The following is a 19,759-nucleotide window of genomic DNA, read 5'->3' as shown; positions in this document are numbered from 1 at the left end:
CCACCTGATAATTGGGTGAACAAAACTATATAGTATTAAAATTATGAAAACTGAACTTGAATATCGATTGGTGTGTGCCTTTATCATAAGGCCCATAATATTGTGGTGGTTACTGGTCCAAACAGGGGCAGAGTGGGCCGTTTTTATATCATTGGGCTGTTGCTGGTATCAAATAGTTTGGCAAGAACATTCACGTGTTGCGTGAGAGAGGTGCAGCACAAGTAAAATGGTAAGATTGATGATAAGACTCAGCCTTTTTTGCTGTATCAGTCACTAATACAGGTAACAGCACGGGTTAATAGAGTTATCTAAGATTTATGTGTAATAAATAATTTGTGTTGCCCTGGAGAAGTAGACAGAAGCTACTGATCAGTGGCTGCTTTGGCTTCTCTTGCAAATGCATATGAACGCACAAAATGATGACGCTTTGCTGAAGATTGTTGTTAGGATGCAAACACAATCAGACCAATGATGCATATGCGGTGGGGTTTGTTAGGTTACCTGAGCCACTTGACCTGACCTGTGACCTGAGAGTTAATAAGAGAGTGTGTTTATAACCACCCGAACCGATCAGACCCACTAACCCTGGATCTGTATCTCCCACTCCACCAAGGGGACACAAAAGCAATGCATCCTTTAGATTTTGATGAGCTTTTATACTATGGCAGCATCCATGTTTAAGTCTACACTGTGTTTTCTGTCTGGTCTAATTCATGTTAAATGATAGCCTGGGAGCTGCCAGATGTGAGACCGACTTTACAGTTGGTAATGCAGATTATTCACAGGCAGGACATAACAATACAAACACCCTGTGGTTTAAGAGAGAGAGAAAGGATGTAAGATGGAATGTGATCAAAACTTACAGCATACGGATATAGATGTTTTTATAGCAGTAACCTTCATTGATTTAAAAAGTAAAACAATGGTTTCGGTCCTATGACAATCTGTAGTCCACAGCAGCTTTATGCCCTGACAGCTACAAAGGGCTCCCCCTCTTTACAAAACCAAATTTAACCCCTGGATAATGGCATCGATTATCATTTATGAATAAATATGTTGGCTTACTGCTTTGGGTCCGTGTTCAATGAAACAAGAACTACATACATGAAAAATGTTGGACAACTTTGGATTCTTAACCTGTTGTACTTGGTAGTTCAAATTAGCATTTTACAATGATTCCTGCCTACCTGCCAAGTTTCAAGATCTCAAAATATAATCACAAGTGCAAGTAGACCTTGTTCCACGTGTGGCAGCCATGTTTAATCCTCCTGAACTTGCAACATGCAGGTTGACTATGTTATGATGTAGGACCAAGCAAACAGACTGTTTTACAGAGAAGGAGCTTTTATAATGACGCATGTTCCTCATGAAGGAGTGAGAGCCTGTCCTGTGGTGTAGAGTCTGCTGCTGTTCAAGCAGTATTTACCTAATGACACGTCTACCATTGAAGTACCTTTAATTCAGAGTTTAGCTACATATCTAGCACTGGATCTCTGCCTGTCTGCCATGATGTAATATTTATGACAGCTCCAAGGAGGAATCTGAGCTCTTTCAGCGACATGTTTTAGGAGGAAAATCACTGAACCAGCAGTCACTGGTTCAAACTATTTGCTTTGAGTCTCAATTTTTTAATCTTTCTTCTGGCAGCCTAATCACAATCACAATTTCTATATATAGGGCTTGGCAAGGTAGAAAATCCTCTGCCCTTAACCCTGAGCAAGAGCAAGGAACAATTACAAAAAAAATATCCTATTGATGTAGTGGAGGAACTTAGAACATTTTGAGAGAGCCACATGTGATGGATCACTGTATTTATTCCACTAAGTCAGATTATAATTGTCTCAAGGCAACAAGTTACTGTTGTTCCCTTTTAGTCCAGGCAAGAAGCGTTTTACGACCGACTAATTGTAAAATAATTTTTTTCAGCATAGATCATTTCTATGAGGTGTCCAGAACAACATACTAAAAGTCCTAAGAAATCCTAGCTGAGGAAATATGTTTAATTCTCATCAATCCGAGATGTGTGCCCATAAGGCCAGGCAACAATACACCCCTATGCGGCTATTTTTTTCCTTTACTCCTACCACAATAAAACTTGATATAGTAAAAGTATATATGAAAAGAAACTTTTTTTGTATTACAAGTTTCTTTTGAAATGAATTTGAATATGCATATGAGCTCTCCACTTATTGAATATGTCCTAATTTGCATAGGCAGAAAGACCATTCATATGTATGACAAATACAGTTTAGTGTCTAAACTGAGAAGTGCAATACACTGGGCCATAGTCCATTACATTACATTGCATTACATTACATTTCATTTAGCTGACGCTTTAATCCAAAGCGATTTACAATAAGTGCATTCAACCCCGAGGGTACAAACCCAGAACAAGAATAGACAATTAAAAGTTCTTCAAATATAAAGCAAAACTACAAAGCGCTATAGGTAAGTGCAATTTAAGTGCTACTAAATTGTTAGTTTCCAAATTTTTTAGTATATATTTTTTTATTAGTATATATTAGGGCTGTCAATAGATTAAAAAAAATTAACTAATTAATCTCACATTTTGAAATTCATTAATCTAGATTAATCGCGATTAAAAGTTTGTTTTTCTTCTAAAGACTAAATCCTATAAATTAATGAGTAATCACTTCAGACAGCCTGTATTTTACACAATGTTGTGGTTTTCAAAGCGGCTCAGGCCTATAACACCTACCTAAAAAAGTGGCAGCCAGGTCATTAAATATCATGTATGATAAATTGTGTAACAAATTTTTTTTTAAAAACAGCTGAAAATATTCCCAATGTCCTTGGAAATAATAACAATGCTTCTTTCTTCATTGAAACATCCAGATTAGTAAAAGGTAAAAAAAGAGGTGTATTTGAGACACCATTGGTACTGTCATCTTTAACATTGAACAACACACACAACAGCATAACAAGTGGCCTTGGTAAACTGAACTGACATTCAAATCTGTCATGTTAAAGTGCAAAAACTTAAAGTGCAAACAAACATGAAATTAAAACAGGAAGATCTCTGCTACTTCAAAGGTCCCACCGTATGCCCATTTTACCACAGTTGATATGGTTCCTTGGGGTCTTAATGAAATGTCTGAAACATATTTTGGTCAAAATACCACAAGGATCATTTAAAACAGCACCCTTTTTACCCTGTCTAAAACAGCCCTCCTCAGATTGACCTGTTTTGAGTGCTGGAGACGAAGATACAATCTTGCAACCATATCGTTTTGAACCAGAGTCAGGTGGACCGAAGCCTGGCTGCGAGAGCCCCAGCTCCCCAGCGCAGACCCGCAGTGGGAGCAGTGGCCCACTGTGGCTCCCACTGCCCATAGCCCACTGCCCATAGCTCCGGTTAGCAGCCCGACGAGCTAGCCCCCGGAGCTAGCGCCGCGCAGGCGAACATGCGCACACACACACACACACACAGTTCGAGGAAGATAAAAAAGTGCACATGAGAGGACGGAAAGAGTGGAGTTGCCTGCATGGTTCAAGTAGCTTCTCCAACTTCTCCAGTTCAGCCAGCTCCGGTGAAATCAACATCGAGATGTTGGTCTTGTGCTGAGCCAGGGTGGCAGACGGGACTTATCTTTGACGGGCTGTGTTTGAAGTGCGTCGAGGAATTCCTTCGCACCGCTGTGTAACGCGACTTTATTACTTCCAACGCAAAAATCTAGTTTTCCATACATTGTCAATAAAATGAGCTGTGACACCCAGGTAATTGTCATTGCTGACTGACGTCCAGTGGTCACCGGTGAGGGCGACGCTTGCAGCTTGCTCAAAGAGCTGAATTTTCTTCCGCACACCTCAAGTAAACAAAGTTGCGTTAACTGCGTTAAAATATTTTATCCCATTAATCTCGGGCACAATAATCTCATAGATTAACGCATTAATTTTGACAGCCCTAGTATATATATATTTTTTTTTTTCAATTTTTTGATGCCAATTAAAAATGGATGGCAGGCCGCATTTGGCCCGCGGGCCGGAGTTTGGACACCCCTGTTTTAAGGTGTTTAACGTTTTGTACGTTGTTGTATAAGGACCGCTCAAATAAACCACAAGAACATCAGTTAAGTCTCGACCATCTTTTGGGGATCTGCTACAGAAATTATGGGGGCCTTTTTTGCCCCTCTCCTAGTGATATCAGGGGTAAAATTATATTTCTTAGGGGCAGTTTTGCCCTTTGCCCTCGTGTATTTCCGATGCTGGCTCATTTGCATATTACAATTCATTTTCAAAGAAACTTGTAATACAAAAAAATGTACGTTTTATAGGTACTTTCATTGTGTAAAGTTTCATTTTGATAGGAGTAAATGAAAAAAATAGCCCTATTGTGGTGTATTGATGCCTGGTCTAATTGGCACACATCTCGGATTGATGAGAACATATTTCCTCAACTAGGATTTCTTAGGACTTTTAGTATGTTGTTCTGGACACCTCATAGAAATGATCTATGCTAAAAAAAAATGACTTTACAATTAGTTCTATTTTTGGCTCCAAAAGGAGGTACTTTGCCTTGACTTTTTGTGTGCATTCACTGAAGCATAATGGGAAGTTATAATGATTTCAAAGGGGAGTGGGAACAGATGTCATCACTCCTCTGGTTAATAATGCTACATCAGACACTATAACATCCTCCTTTATTTTTTTGGCAGGTTCAGGTTTCGTTCAGCTCAGTTTTGTTAAAGGTTAAATCTCAGAACATAGATTTGAATTTAAGTCAGAAATCACAGACCTCATTCTGAACTGAGAGACGTGACACACACGGTGATGTAAGTCAGTGTGTCTGAGAACTTAAAACTTCCATCACACAAAAAACTCCATTACTTAACAATCATACAAAACAGAGACTTAAGAACTTGTTGGACAATCATAACATCGTGAAGCTATCTTCACTACTGGAGGAAGCCATCTCTGTTACCTTGTTGCCAAATCACAGACGACAGTCCCCAGTTATATCTCTAACAGCTCCATATTTACTCCCTCACTGTATTCTATGTGTCATTGTGCAAACATGCATTTATTTGTCTGCTTTACTTTTCAGTTGGTGAACTTTCACATTTTATTATACACTGCTCAAAAAAATTAAATGAACACTTTTTTATCAGGGAATGGCATGAATTCAATTGCACTTTTTTGATAATTATCTGGTCAGTTAAGTAGCAGAGGGGGTTGTTAATCAGTTTCAGCTGCATTGGTGTTGATGGAATTAACAACAGGTGCACTAGAGGGGCAACAATGAGACGACCCCCAAAATAGGAGTGGTTTTGCATGTGGAGGCTTTTTCAAGTTTCTCCCTCTTGATCACTTCGACTGGTTTTCCATTAGTGTTGGCTTTAGCTAGAGTCATTATCTCTACTGGGAGCATGAGGCGATTTTTTAACCCTACAGAAGTTGCACAGATTGTCCAACTCCTCCGGGATGGCACATCCATGCGTGCCGTTGCAAGGAGATTTGATGTGTCTCCCGGCATAATCTCCAGAACATGGAGGAGATTTAAGGAGACAGGCAGTTAATCTAGGAGAGCTGGACAGGGCCGTAGGTCCTCAACCCATCAGCAGGACCGATATCTGCTGCTTTGTGCAAGGAGGAACAGGTTGAGCACTGCCCAAGCCCTACAGACTGACCTCCAGCAGGCCACTGGTGTGAATGTCTCTGCCCAAACAGTCAGAAACAGACTTCATGAGGGTGGCCTCAGGGCGCGACGTCCTGTAGTGTGCCCTGTGCTCACTGCCCAGCACCGTGGAGCTCGATTGGCATTTGCTATAGAACACCAGAATTGGCATGTCCGCCACTGGCGCCCTGTGCTTTTCAAAGATGAGAGCAGGTTCACCCTGAGCACCTGTGATAGACGTGAAAGGGTCTGGAGAAGCCAAGGAGAACGCTATGCTGCCTGCAACGTCGTTCAGCATGACCGGTTTGGTGGTGGGTCAGTGATGGTCTGGGGAGGCATATCCATGGAGGGACGCACAGACCTCTACAGGCTAGAGAACGGCAGTCTTAATGCCATTAGGTATCGGGATGAAATCCTTGAACCCATGGTCAGACCCTACGCTGGTGCAGTAGGTCCTGGGTTCCTCCTGATGCACGATAATGCCCGGCCTCATGTGGCAAGGGTATGCAGGCAGTACCTGGAGGATGAAGAAATTGATGCAATTGAATGGCCCTCACCTGACCTAAACCCGATAGAACACCTCTGGGACATTATGTTTCGGTCCAGCAGACGCCGCCAGGTTGCTCTTCAGACTTTACAGGAGCTCACTGATGCCCTTAGACAGATCTGGGAGGACATCCCACGAGACACCATCTGTTGTCTCATTAGGAGCATGCCGCGACGTTGTCAAGCATGCATACAAGCACATGGGGGCCACACAAGATATTGAGAAGCATTTTGAGTTGCAGAAATTGAATTTTGGCAAAATGGACAAGCCTGCCACATCACTTTTTCACTATGATTTTCGGGGTGTCTATAAAATTGAGCCCTCTGTAGGCTGAAAACTTTTATTTCCATCAAAGATGTGGCATCCTTTTGTTCCTAAGACATTAAACTGTCCATATCAGTATAAATATCCAACATAATTTTTTTCCACAATGAGATCTGATGTGTTTTCAAAGTGTTCCTATAATTTTTTTGAGCAGTGTACATGCTTGCATGTGTGAGAGATTGCTGTGAGATTGCTGTTGTTTTATTGTTTAGGTTAAACTTTTTTTGTCTGGACTGTGGCGATCATGTGCTCAAAAGGAGGAATACACAAGGTTGCATCTTAAATCCTTACTATCAATTATCCAACTTTAACCTGGCTTCTTAAAATCCTATTGATACACAACTATTTTGACTGCCACTATGCTTTGTAGAAAACATGAAGTTGCCCAAATTGCATTTTAGTTTATTTAATATAGCAAGAAAACATTTATATTTAAACATATTGTTAAAGGATTCTTCCTTTGTAACCTTTCATAAACACAACCTTTTATGAACCCTAATATTACTTCTTTTGTTTAACAGAACCTGAATACACTACCGTTCAAAAGTTTGGGGTCACTTAAAAAATGTCCTTATTTTTCAAAGAAAAGCACTGTTTTTTTCAATTAAGATAACAATAAATTAATCAGAAATACACTTTATACATTGTTAATGTGGTAAATTACTATTCTAGGTGGAAACATCTGTTTTTTAATGAAATATCTACATAGGTGTATAGAGTCCCATTTCCAGCAACTATCACTCCAGTGTTCTAATGGTCCATCATGTTTGCTAATCGCCTTAGAAGACAAATGGATGATTAGAAAACCCTTGAAAACCCGTTTGGAATTATGTTAGCACAGCTGAAAACTGTTTAGCTGGTGAGAGAAGCTATAAAGCTGGCCTTCTTTAAGCTAGTTGAGTATCTGGAGCATCAGATTTGTGGGTTCGATTATACTCTCAAAATGGCCAGAAAAAGAGAACTTTCATGTGAAACTCGCCAATATATTCTTGTTCTTGGAAAGGTAGGCTATTCCATGTGAGAAATTGCGAAAAACTTAAAATGTTCGTACAACGGTGTGTCCCTTCAGAGAACAGCACAAACGGGCTCTATCCACAGTAGAAAGAGAAGTGGGAGGCCCCGGTGCACAACTCAGCAAGAAGAAGAAAAGGAAGTATATTAGAGTTTCTAGTTTGAGATTAAGACGCCTCACAGGTCCTCAACTGGCAGCCTCTTTAAATGGTACCCGCAAAACGCCAGTGTCAACGTCGACAGTGAAGAGGCGACTCCGGGATGCTGGCCTTCTAGGCAGAGTGGCAAAGAAAAAGCCATATCTGAGACTGGCCAATAAAAAGAAAAGATTGATATGGGCAAAAGAACACAGACATTGGACAGAGGAAGATTGGAAAAAAGTGTTGTGGACAGACGAATCAAAGTTTGAGGTGTTTGGATCACACAGAAGAACATTTGTGAGACGCAGAAAATGTGAAAAGATGCTGGAAGAGTGCCTGACGCCATCTGTCAAGCGTGGTGGAGGTAATGTGATGGTCTGGGGCTGCTTTGGTGCTGGTAAAGTGGGAGATTTGTACAAGGTAAAAGGGATTTTAAATAAGGAAGGCTATCACTTAATTTTGCAACGCCATGCCATACCCTGTGGACAGCGCTTGATTGAAGCCTTTTTCCTCCTACAACAGGACAATGACCAAAAGCACACCTCCAAATTATGCAAGAACTATTTAGGGAAGAAGCATGCAGCTGGTATGCTGTCTGTAATGGAGTGGCCAGCGCAGTCACCAGATCTCAACCCCATTGAGCAGCTTGACTGAATAGCATCTCCCACAGACAGCTGCCATGCGGATACAGTGGGCTACTCCCTAGCCCAGTGGTTCTCAACCTTTTTTCAGAGATGTACCCCCTTTGGAAAAAAATTTCAGCCGAGTACCCCCTATGACAATAAATTGACCTTTGACCTTTGACCAGCGCATTTTTGGTTGAAAAAAAGTGTATAACACAGTGCTGTACCGTTAGTGTCTGATTTATTCAACTTTGTAACTAAACACTTTCAAATTACAACAATTTGGAAATAAAAATATATAAAAAATAACCAAAGACTTAACTAAAAAACATAACTAAATAATTATCTCAATTATAAATAGAGATTTGTGCACATAAAAAGAATTATCAACTTAAAGTGCCCTCTTTTAGGATCATAACAAAGACATGTTCTCGAACTGAACTTAATTATATACACTTCACAAAAAAGAAATAATTATCTCAATTATAAATAGAGATTTGTGCACATAAAAATAATTATCAACTTAAAGTGCCCTCTTTCAGGATCATAACAAAGACATGTTCTCAAACTGAACTTAATTATATACACTTCACAAAAAAGAAATAATTATCTCAATTATAAATAGAGATTTGTGCACATAAAAAGAATTATCAACTTAAAGTGCCCTCTTTCAGGATCATAACAAAGACATGTTCTCAAACTGAACTTAATTATATACACTTCACAAAAAAGAAATAATTATCTCAATTATAAATAGAGATTTGTGCGCATAAAAAGAATTATCAACTAAAAGTGCCCTCTTTCAGGATCATAACAAAGACATGTTCTCAAACTGAACTTAATTATATACACTTCACAAAAAAGAAATAATTATCTCAATTATAAATAGAGATTTGTGCACATAAGAATTATCAACTTACATTTCAGTGAGACACTTGTGCTTGTGCTTCACTGAGGATCTTTTTCAGTCTTGGTGGCAGGGAAGCAACTGCTGTGATCAAGCTCTTCTCCAGGCACAGTCTGTTTCTCTGCTTTGTTTTGATAACAGTCATTGCAGAGAAGGAGGTCTCACATAAATATGTGGAGGCAAAGGGTAGTAGCTGCTCCAAAGCTGTCTGTCCAAGGTCAGGGTACTCCTGCTTCACACAGACCCAAAACTGTGCAAGTGTGGATGTGGCAAATTTCATCTGGAGGCCACGGTCAGATGAAACTTCCAGGAGTTTTTCCTGATATGTGACTGTCAGTTTGCTCCCGTTTCCTTCGGACAAGAAAAATGGGTTTCTCACCCAATCCAGCTGTGCAGATTTCTCCTCCATGTCAGGGAAGTAGGAATGAAAATCCTGAATCAAGTTGGTCAAATGTCCCATTATGACTGACTTGACTGGAGCTCTGTCCACATCCTCACTAGACAGAAAATGATCCACCTGTGGAAAGCAGGTGAAATCCCCCTGTGCAGAGGCCCTTCTCCACAGCTCTGCTTTCTTCAGGAAGCCACCCACCTTGTCATACAGGTTTAAAATGCTGGTGTCCTTGCCCTGCAGAGACATATTCAGTTCGTTCAGTTTGCTGAAAATATCCGCCAGATAGCACAGCTTTGCAAGCCAGTCTGTGTCCTGGAACAAGGTGGCATGGTGAGATCTGTGCTCGATCAGAAAAGTGTGTACTTCAGATCGCAATTCCAACAGCCGGTTGAGTATTCTCCCTCGAGAAAGCCAGCGCACTTCTGTGTGCAGCAGCAGTTGTGTGTGTTCAGCTCCCACGTTTTCACAGAGGCGGCGAAACAGGCGTGCATTACGTGGCCTTGACTTTATGAAGTTGATCACTTTGATGCTGTCGTTCAAAACTTCATGTAACTCAGGGCTCATTTTCTTGGACGCAGATGCTTCCCTGTGTATGACACAGTGAGTCCACTTCAGGTCGGGGTTTTCTTTTTTAATGCGCGCTATGAGTCCTTTCGCGCTGCCCGTCATTGATGCTGCGGCGTCCGTGCAGATGCTGCTGCAGGATTTCCAGCTCATGTCGTTTTCACAGAAGAAGGAATTGACAACATCAAAAATGTCCTCTCCTGTTGTTCTACCCTCCAAAATAATATGTGCTCATAAATGTCGTCCGTATCGATGTACCTCACAAAAGCAACAAGTTGTGCATTCCCACTGACATCTGTGGATTCATCCAGCTGGACTGAAAAAGGGTCGCTAAGTTTTCCCACAACTTGCTCGACAATGTCTGTTCCCATTCTCTCTACTCTGCGGCACACAGAGTCATTGGATAAAGGCACAGTCTTGAACTTCTCCGCTGCGTTTGTGTCCAGCATGGTCTCAGCCAGCACGACAGCGGCTGGAAGGAGCAGGTCCTCGGCTATGGTGACCGGTTTCTTTGCTTTAGCTATGAGCAAAGACACCGCATAAGAAGCCTCCAGGGCTTTCGCTGATGTCGTGGAGGCTTTCCGCATCGTCTCTTGAGATGACCTGAATTCACAAAGTCTCCGCTTAAAAAACTCAGGTGGCTTACCAACGTGACTTGCATGTTTGGTCTGGAGATGCCGTTGAAGATGGCTTCATGCCACTGTTAGCTAATCTCTCCCCACAGAAAAAACACAAAGCCTTGGGTGGGTGGCAACTCGTGAAAGTAAATCCCAATAAAACATACTCTTCTGAATATTGACGAAATTTTGCCGGCTCTGGTTTCGCCTTCTTTGGCACTTGTCCCTCCGTGTTTTCAGCGGCATTGCTGCGACGTTTCAACCACGACTCCATTGTTTGGGTTTTCAATGCGTCACTGATGACAGGTGATGACAGGTGATGACAGGTGGCGCGTGCCAGGTTGGGTCAAACCATCGGTATGGGGGAGACTCGGGGTATTTAGGATAATGAAATTGAATATCCTACTGACTATAAAATTCAGTTGATTAACTTACACTTATATTTGATTGAATAATTATTAAATAACCGTTTTTAAAGGATTTTGGATGGATGCTAATTTTAAATATATTTTGAAAAAATCTCACGTACCCCCTGGAGTACCTTCAAGTACCCCCAGGGGTACACGTACCCCCATTTGAGAACCACTGCCCTAGCCTACCAAGCCGTAAAAGGGGAAGACATGGAGCGCCACCAGGTGTCAGGGATTGGTGCTGATGTCACAAGTTACGTGCTAGAGGGCCTGGAGAAGTGGACTGAGTATATGGTGTGGGTGATGGCTCACACTGAAGTTGGGCCCAGCCCAGAGAGCCCAGCATCGCACATCAGAAACCAGGAGGATGTTGTAGGGAACAGCTTGTGCTTATCTGGAAATACTAAGCCTCCAACATTCTCTCTGCTCTCCTCATGCAGCCTTTTACATTCAAATTGATTCAACTGTTTTGGGATGATGCACCACAATTACGCCTCAGTACAAACTAAAACTAAAAGTGATGTAACAACGTTAGGTCTCGCAATAAGTACAGTACTTATCTTGTATACTAGTCTTTCATAGGGGGTCTTCCCAACAAACTACATGGTGCATAATCCTTAATGCATTTGTATACCCAAGGAACCAGCTCAAGTTGTCCTGGGCCTTTGGATGGGTTGGTCTAGAATTTGGTATGTAGGTAATTAATGACTTGGAGTTTCCTTTTGAAACTATTGGAGCAAAATTCAAATATTTACCTTAACCTAAATCATGATTAATTTCAGTTTTTCCTAATACTAACTACTTTTCTAAACTTTGACCTGTTTAACTCTAAACTTACTTAATGTTACATTTTAACTTTGATTTACTTATGTTCAAGTCAAACTAAACTTAGTAAGTAAAATAATGTAAATTATCATTTATATAGCAACTTTCAAAACAAAGTGCTATACAAGGATACAAGATTAATGGGGCAATAATTTACATTCAAACAACATTACAACAACATAACAGCAGTCCAAAAATATAACAACTCAAGAACAGAAACAGATTGAAAAAAGATTGAAAAAAGAGAGCTTGCTGACCTGTGTTTTAAGTCTCGAATGTGGTACCACTAGCAGGCCTTATTCAGAGAGTTGAATCCAGAGCAACTGGACTCAACCTTTTTGGATTAACATGACCTGAATGACTGATACACAAGAGTATTGTTGTGTGACTTCTGATGACATGTATGACAAGTAACATATCATCAGGAACATTCAGTGCTGGAAACTCCTCCTCAGCCTTGGCTCAGATGTTCTGCTTCTAAAAAAAGTGTAAGGATTAAGTTCATATTATATCATTTCTGAGCATGGTTATGCTTATGTTGAAACCAGTGCAGAGAATAGAGTCAGCCAGAGGTCTTCAGCAGGGGGTCCACGAACCCTAGGGGGTCCGCGGAGGTACTGCAGGGGGGTCGCAAAATCTTTGGTTGATTAGACAATTTTTTTAAATGTCTTTCAAAACACATTAACATGCATCCAACATATTGTGAGGCTGATTTGACACTCTGCCTGACGACCTCCATCCATCTAAGATTAGACAAGTTGTGTGCTACCCATCAGGGTCCGACATCTCACTAATGTGGGAGTATGTGTGCCATCCACAGATAGCTTGAGGATTCACTGTCTCTTCTACATGTATGTTTAAAATAAAAACATGAATCTGTGAATTACTTTAAAAGCTCAGTGTTGTATGCAAGATGTACAGTGGGTACGGAAAGTATTCAGACCCCTTATTTATATTAGGGCTTATATTTCACTCTTTGTTTCATTGCAGCAATTTGCAAAAATCCAAAAAGTTAATTTTATTTCTCATCAAGGAGGATCAGAAGAAATGGACAGCATGGAGTTAAATATGAGTGTCACAGCAAAGGGTCTGAATACTAATTACCATGTGATATTTCAGTTTTTCTTTTTTAATAAATTTGCAAAAATGTCTACATTTCTGTTTTTTTTCTGTCAAGATGGGGTTCTGAGTGATTGATGAGAAATAAAATGAACTTTTTTGATTTTAGCAAATGGCTGCAATGAAACAGAATGAAAAATTTAAAGGGGTCTGAATACTTTCCGTACCCACTGTATGTTTATAAATGGCAGTGGCATGGCCACCCTGTACCTTGCACATGTTTAAATTAAAAACATGAATATATGAACCCTTTTAATATGTGAATAGCTTAGTATTGAATGCACAATATCAGGGTAGTTATGTGTATACATGGCACTAGGCCCAGTTTAATATAAAACACAATTTTATACAATATATATAGAAGGGGGTCCCTGCTCCATCTCTCCACCTGTTTGGGGGTCCTTGGCCTGAAAAACGTTGAAGACCCCTGGAGTAAGCTACTAAAATGGAAAAAACACATCCACAATCTTTTGCTAACCTGACTAACCAAGTACCTTAAACTTTTAATCTACCATGATGTTTTAGTTTCATAGAATGTAACAGAAAATGAGTAGGTCATCATTCTGTCTAGTGACTGGGTTGTATACCACGTACAAATTAGAAATATGAGCTTTAAATACTGTTTCACCTGCCATTAATTCTTTAATCTAATATTTGCTGCCACTGATCTTTGCCAGTCTGCCTGTCGTTGTCCAAGTATGAAGACATGGCTGCAGCCAGTGGCAACATGACATGATCTCTGTCCTCAGTCAGCACAAGCTAAATGTCAATTCAATCCAGTGGGAGTTTGCTGCCATTTGTAGGACACATTTATTATCTGTTTCAGAAGCTGAACCCAGGCACAGTGCTCACAGGTATGAGTCGGACAGCAACAGACAACTAATACTAACAAGATTCACATTTTTTGTGAAATACCAATTAGCAACAACATGACCAGTGAGAGCAGAGAGAGAAAGTGGCTCTTTCCTGGAGGCATTAGAAAAGACCATACTATCAAAGGGTAAGTCATTGATAATGTCATAGAGGCTTAGAAAGGCCAGCGCCACAGCATGGAAGCTGCTCACTGATGCCCAGGCCTTTGACAGTTCTCACAGATTGACTACAGCTTAACATTTCTGTATCACTTTGATTGGCTCATATCAGCATTATTTTTTATCTGTCTCTCGCATATATTCTTATACCTCTTTTATGAATATATTTTGATCTGCCTTCAACTGAAAGTGAACATACATGCTCACACTACATTTGTGGTTCTAAGATTGACCACTATAGTCTTCAGACTTGCTCATCAATGGCATGTCATATTGTAAAAGAAGATTGACATGAAATCATAAAGAGTCATTCAGTCTAAATTTATTTTTTAGCAAAGCAGATGCTGACCTCTTGCGACTTAATTCTGACTAAATAAAAAATATTGAGGTCGTTCAGGCTGTGGATTTATTTCATCTTAGGGAAGCAGGGGAAGAAATAATGTAGACACACAAACACACACACACACTAGGGCTGAACGATTTCGGAAAATAATCTAATTGCGATCCCCCCCCCCCCCCCCAATATTGCGATTGTGATTTAATATGCGATTTTTTAAATTTTATCCTCTTTTTTTTCCCAACAAAACATAAGGAATGATTTAAATATGACCAACACAATATATACATTTAGTGTAAAATATTCTTTCCCACATTTTACATTTTTATTTAACTGCTCATTACAGAAACAAGAATAACAAATTGTTGGCTTTGCTTATTGTTTATTTAAGTAATTTAAACAAATAATTGTTAGTATAAACACAAGGCATGCACTTTTTAAACACTGTGTGCAAAATTTAACATCTTACAAAATTACCAATTTTTGTTTTTTTTTTAAATTATAGGTGTCTTACTGCTCCCAAGTCAGTAAAATTTCACACAATTGAAACTACTACTTTGAAAATATTTTGTAAAATCAAAGTAACTAAAGTTATAAATAAAAAACGGAGAAATGCACAGGTCACAAAGTCAAACATTACAACTGCATGTATGAACACAAGTCACCTAACAGACGTGTGTGTGGAGCCACAACACAGCAGACATGAGGCGGTGTAAAGACCTTGAGCATCCCGTTCATGTCGGGGTGTTGCAGGCCTGCTTTGCTATCTTCTGGATCAGAGGAGTTTTGTTTTCCCGCATTCTGACTGCGGGTGAGGACAGCAGCCCAGTGCCCTACTCTCTTTCACACCTTGTAATTGCGCACGTTGCGGTTAGAAAATCGCGTTTTATCAAATCGTGATTTTATCGCAAATGCAATTAATCGTTCAGCCCTAACACACACACACTGGACACAGTGAGAGACACAGAGGAGACAATTAGTGGCCACAGCAACTTTTGACAGCCGCTGCAGAGAACTCCCAGCACCCACAACCACGATCTGTCCTCCTGCTGTCAGAAAGGATGGTGCAGACCCAGCAGGAACTACGTTAGCCTCACGGAGTGTACATTTAGCATCACACATCTCCATGTTAGAAAGGACATTCATTACTTATAAAATCCAAGTGCTTGACCCTAACAATGTTATAGTTGTCAAGAATTGTGTAGAACGTTGTCTAGGCAAAAACTAATGTTGTCATGGAATGTTAATCATTCAATGTTTTGCAAAATCATCAATTTATAAATTGTCTGGTAAATCAAACTGTGGTTTCTGTTTAACACATTGCTATATTTCTGTGTGCTGATTTCTGTGCTTATTCTGCTTTTGGATTCTCTTATTTTGTTCTCCTTCCATACTGTACACATTGTGGCTTTGTACTTTGCTGTTAACACTCAAGTTTATTGACATTTTCCTCAAAAGCTTGAACCTTGTTTCTTGTAGCTTGCTGATTCTTTATGAGGTTAAATTAATCTAATGAGTCTAATGTGCACATAGCTGACATCACAGAGCTTCTCTATGCCTGGCTGATAGAGAAACTGGCTGATCCTCTTCCTCACACATCCCACTAAAGCTGACCAGCAATTTAAAGAAATCTTCATATTTTCATTTAGAAAATAAAAAGGGCTAAGTGAGGGCCCTAAACCCTGCTCCAATTATCCTCCTGCAGCTCCAGGTGTCGAGCTTTGATGTGCATAACCTGCAAAGATAGCTCAAATCCCTAACATTACCTTTGTCTAGCGTCTGCAGGTGTAGAGCTGTATCAAATGTAAAGTCTCTGATGTCTCTCATCAGATGGAGATGAAGAGATAACTACACAACCTTTCTTCTGCTACCAAACCCAAAACATTCAAGCTGGTATTTTGAGTTTGAACAGCTTCAGGATGTGCAATCACACTGAGACAAAGTCTTAAAGGAGAGTGTTTATATCACCATACCATGAATCTGGTCAGACGTTCTGTGATTATTCATTTTAAAGAAGGATATAAATGGTGGTCTAGCAGAGCTGTTGTCATAAACCTGAATGCATGCTGATTTTGTCTTATAATGTTGCAGGCATGAAATAATCGGTCGGTGTCTTACTTATCTACTCCTTTACACATACCCATGTTTGGTATATGCCAAATATAGGAAAATGGATCAATGTGATGTTTAATTTTGAAACCATGACATTAGAATGAAAGCCAAATAATGTGGAATGCATGACCACTTTAATCTCTTAAGAAGAATATCTTGGTAAAAAAAAATTCACTATCACCTTACATAAAAACACTCTAAAATATGGGGGGAAATTTTCAATGATTATTAGAATATTAATGATCATATTTTCGTCTATAATGCAGAGCTATTCAACTCTCATACTTTGTCATATTTATGTCTTAAATTATATTTAAGGAAAACACAGTCACACAAAATGAAACCTTTATCTTTCCCAAACTATTTTCATTGTATACTGTCTGCTGTGTTGCACTGCAGTGCCCGGAGCTCCTCCCAGGAAGGTGGAGGTGGACACACTCAACTCCACTGCTCTCAGGGTGACCTGGAAGCCTCCCTTGTCTGTGAAGCAGCATGGCCAAATCAGAGGCTACCAGCTGGTCTACTCCAGGCTAGAGAACGGGGAGCCTCATGGACAGCCAGTCATCGTGGACATTTCACTCCCTGACGCACAGGTACTGTGACAGTCTTTGAGTTAAATCCACTGTAACTTTTAAGGGGCGACTTTCGTTTACTTAACATATAATAAACCATGGCTGACTGAGGGCTGAGACAGGCTTTGTTTGGTTAAAATCACAGCAGTAACTTCTAATAACTGTGTTAGTGTTTTTGTTTTGGAGGGATGAAAAAGCACTCAACATAGGCAAAATAAAGAAGGAAATCACATGAAATCTGTCAACATACAACTGCATCCAGCAGAAAAGTAACTTTTCACATCCCAGGATATGCAGCTATTATTCAAACCAGATGTATAGATCACAAATTGAATTGTTCTCAAAACTCTTTTTACACATTTGATCGAATAAATAAATCCAAACGAATCTGTCGCCTATTGAAAATCACAGAACAATTCACTCTGTGATGTTGTGCATTAATGCTTTAAAAGTGATACCATAAAATGGTGTGCCTTTCGGCATTCAATAAATTTGAAAGTTATCAAAATAAAATATTAATATTTAAAATATTAATATTAAATCATAACTTTAATTGGTTAAAGTTACCTCAGGGCACCACCCTTCAAGGGAAGGGAAAATATAGCAAATTTATTGATTGAGTCTCATAAAGTACTAACTATAAATTTGGAACTCTGATGTTTTTATAAAAATAAAATAAAGACAATCTTTCTTGACTTCACTTAACATAAATACTTGTTTTTATAAAAAAATAAAAGAATGACAGTCTTTCTTGAATTCACTTAACATAAATACTTGTTTTTTTATAAATAAAAATAAAATAAAGACAGTCTTTCTTGACTTCACTTAACATAAACACTTGTTTTTCTAAAATAAAATAAAGACAGTCTTTCTTGACCTGACATATTTAACTGTTAACACTGTAATGGAAAAACTTACTACTATGATCTACATTGTTTATAAATGTAACTATTAAATTCTTTTCAACATGTTTTATGAACATTGTACCTGTTGTTCACAGCATTAGAGAAGCAAGGAGTGGCTTTACAAAAAGCTGTTCTGTGAGGCAGCCCGGCATTGACAGTAGTAGGGATCTTGTTTATTATGGCACGAAACGAGGGCGATTCAACTTAATTGTCGCAAAGGCTACATGACTTCACTCACAGAGACGCAAGAAGAAAATCAAATATATTGTAACGGACTGGGTTTTTGTTTATGTTTGGATTGGACGTATGTTCAGTAAAACACTGTGTTAAAGGAGCGTTCGGATATCCTGAGGGTCAGTGAAGGGGTCGGGGTGGGACATGTGACTGTTTGGACCAATAGGATGGGGTTGTTGGGGATGTCAGGCCCTCATTTGCTGGTTGTGTTGGGGATCGGGGGGCAATGAGGAAGTGAAGGGTTGTTCATGTGTGCGAGTGACGGAGTAAAAGCGAGAAGTGCACATGTTCGTGTAGATGATAATAAAAGTAACAAAAAGTAGACAAAATAGTAACGCACAGTGACTTGGACGAGTAACTTTAATCTGATTACTGGTTTGGAAATAGTAACGCGTTAGATTACTCGTTACTGAAAAAAGTGGTCAGATTAGAGGGCTGTGGGGCTCAGTTGCTGGGTCGAAATTCTCCTGCAGGACATCGAGTCGCTGCTTGGAGGCTGGTAGAGCTTGGATTGCGAGGAGAAGATGTGAGCTGGAGCAGCCAGGGTTCTCCCCTCGGCGCTGCAGGAAGAGACCCTTCCTCCTTGGAAGGGTTGTGGAAAAGAGCAAGAGTCGGGGGAGACCTGGCCTTATATTGGCCCGGTGACTTCACAAGACATGGGGCCTCAGTGACCAATTGGAGTTGACCCTGGTGGCTTTCTCACACCTCTGGGTGAGGTTGTCCAAAACAAAAGGACATACAGCATCCTGGGAGACTGAGTTTGGGAGGCTTTCTCAAGATCATGAACATGCTGTTTTCAGGCTTTTGTCTACACATTTAGGCCGAAGAGTAGGCCTGTGGTTTCATAAAAACCATGTGACAACATGAAAATTGTCCTGCAATTAGCAGCCAATAATGAGTATCAGCAGCAATACCAGGTTAATCACTGAACATGGCTTCACTTACCTAAGTCTGACAAAATAATGTGAGTGGCTGACCAGCAAATGTTTTTGAAACAAATCTTGTGACTTTCTGGATAAACCTTATGTCCTTTCTATAAGAAAGTCTCCAGAGCTGCCCTGTGAGCATATAGCTGGGTTCCCTTTGCAGGTAAACTCTATATAGCTACTTTTCAGACAGGCACTAAGCAGTGGATAATCACAAGAAATTCCCTGTAGGGCAGGGGTATTCAACTAAAATTTAAAAAGGTCCAGTTAGAGAACATTTCTTGAAGCAAAGAGAACCTAAATGTCAGAGTGAGAGGCTCTGCATGTTCTCTTGAGTTTCTCCTGCCAGCCCTCTGGTAAAAACTCAACCCAAACTGAATGTCTGAGTCATCATTATTTAACAGCTTAGTACAACACAAGGCTCAGTGTTAAAGTGACCGGTACGACACGCAGACATGATCCGACACCATCTCCCCTATACACCACTTAGTTTCATTTTAATTAGAAGCGTTAGGATTAGGGTTGG

General features: G+C 40.0%; 1 protein-coding gene across 6 annotated transcripts in view; it reads left to right on the top strand.

Annotated features, from left to right (window-relative positions):
• ptprfa (protein tyrosine phosphatase receptor type Fa) overlaps positions 1 to 19,759 on the top strand; it is a 151,839-nt gene that overhangs the window by 53,017 nt on the left and 79,063 nt on the right. For 4 of the 6 annotated variants that reach the window (XM_061078475.1, XM_061078473.1, XM_061078474.1 and 1 more), the window contains one exon: positions 16,996 to 17,189. The exons of 1 other annotated variant lie outside the window; for it this stretch is intronic. In XM_061078475.1, coding sequence (XP_060934458.1) covers positions 16,996 to 17,189 — 194 coding nt within the window. Of the gene's footprint in view, positions 1 to 5,845; positions 5,849 to 16,995; positions 17,190 to 19,759 lie in introns of all 6 variants that reach the window. One more of the 6 variants, XM_061078478.1, reaches the window with a different exon arrangement.

Source organism: Limanda limanda, chromosome 9, assembly GCF_963576545.1.
Source record: "Limanda limanda chromosome 9, fLimLim1.1, whole genome shotgun sequence".
Lineage (NCBI taxonomy): Eukaryota > Metazoa > Chordata > Actinopteri > Pleuronectiformes > Pleuronectidae > Limanda > Limanda limanda.
The sequence above is the reverse complement of the archived record's forward strand: the minus strand, read 5'-3'. Positions and strand labels throughout refer to the sequence as shown.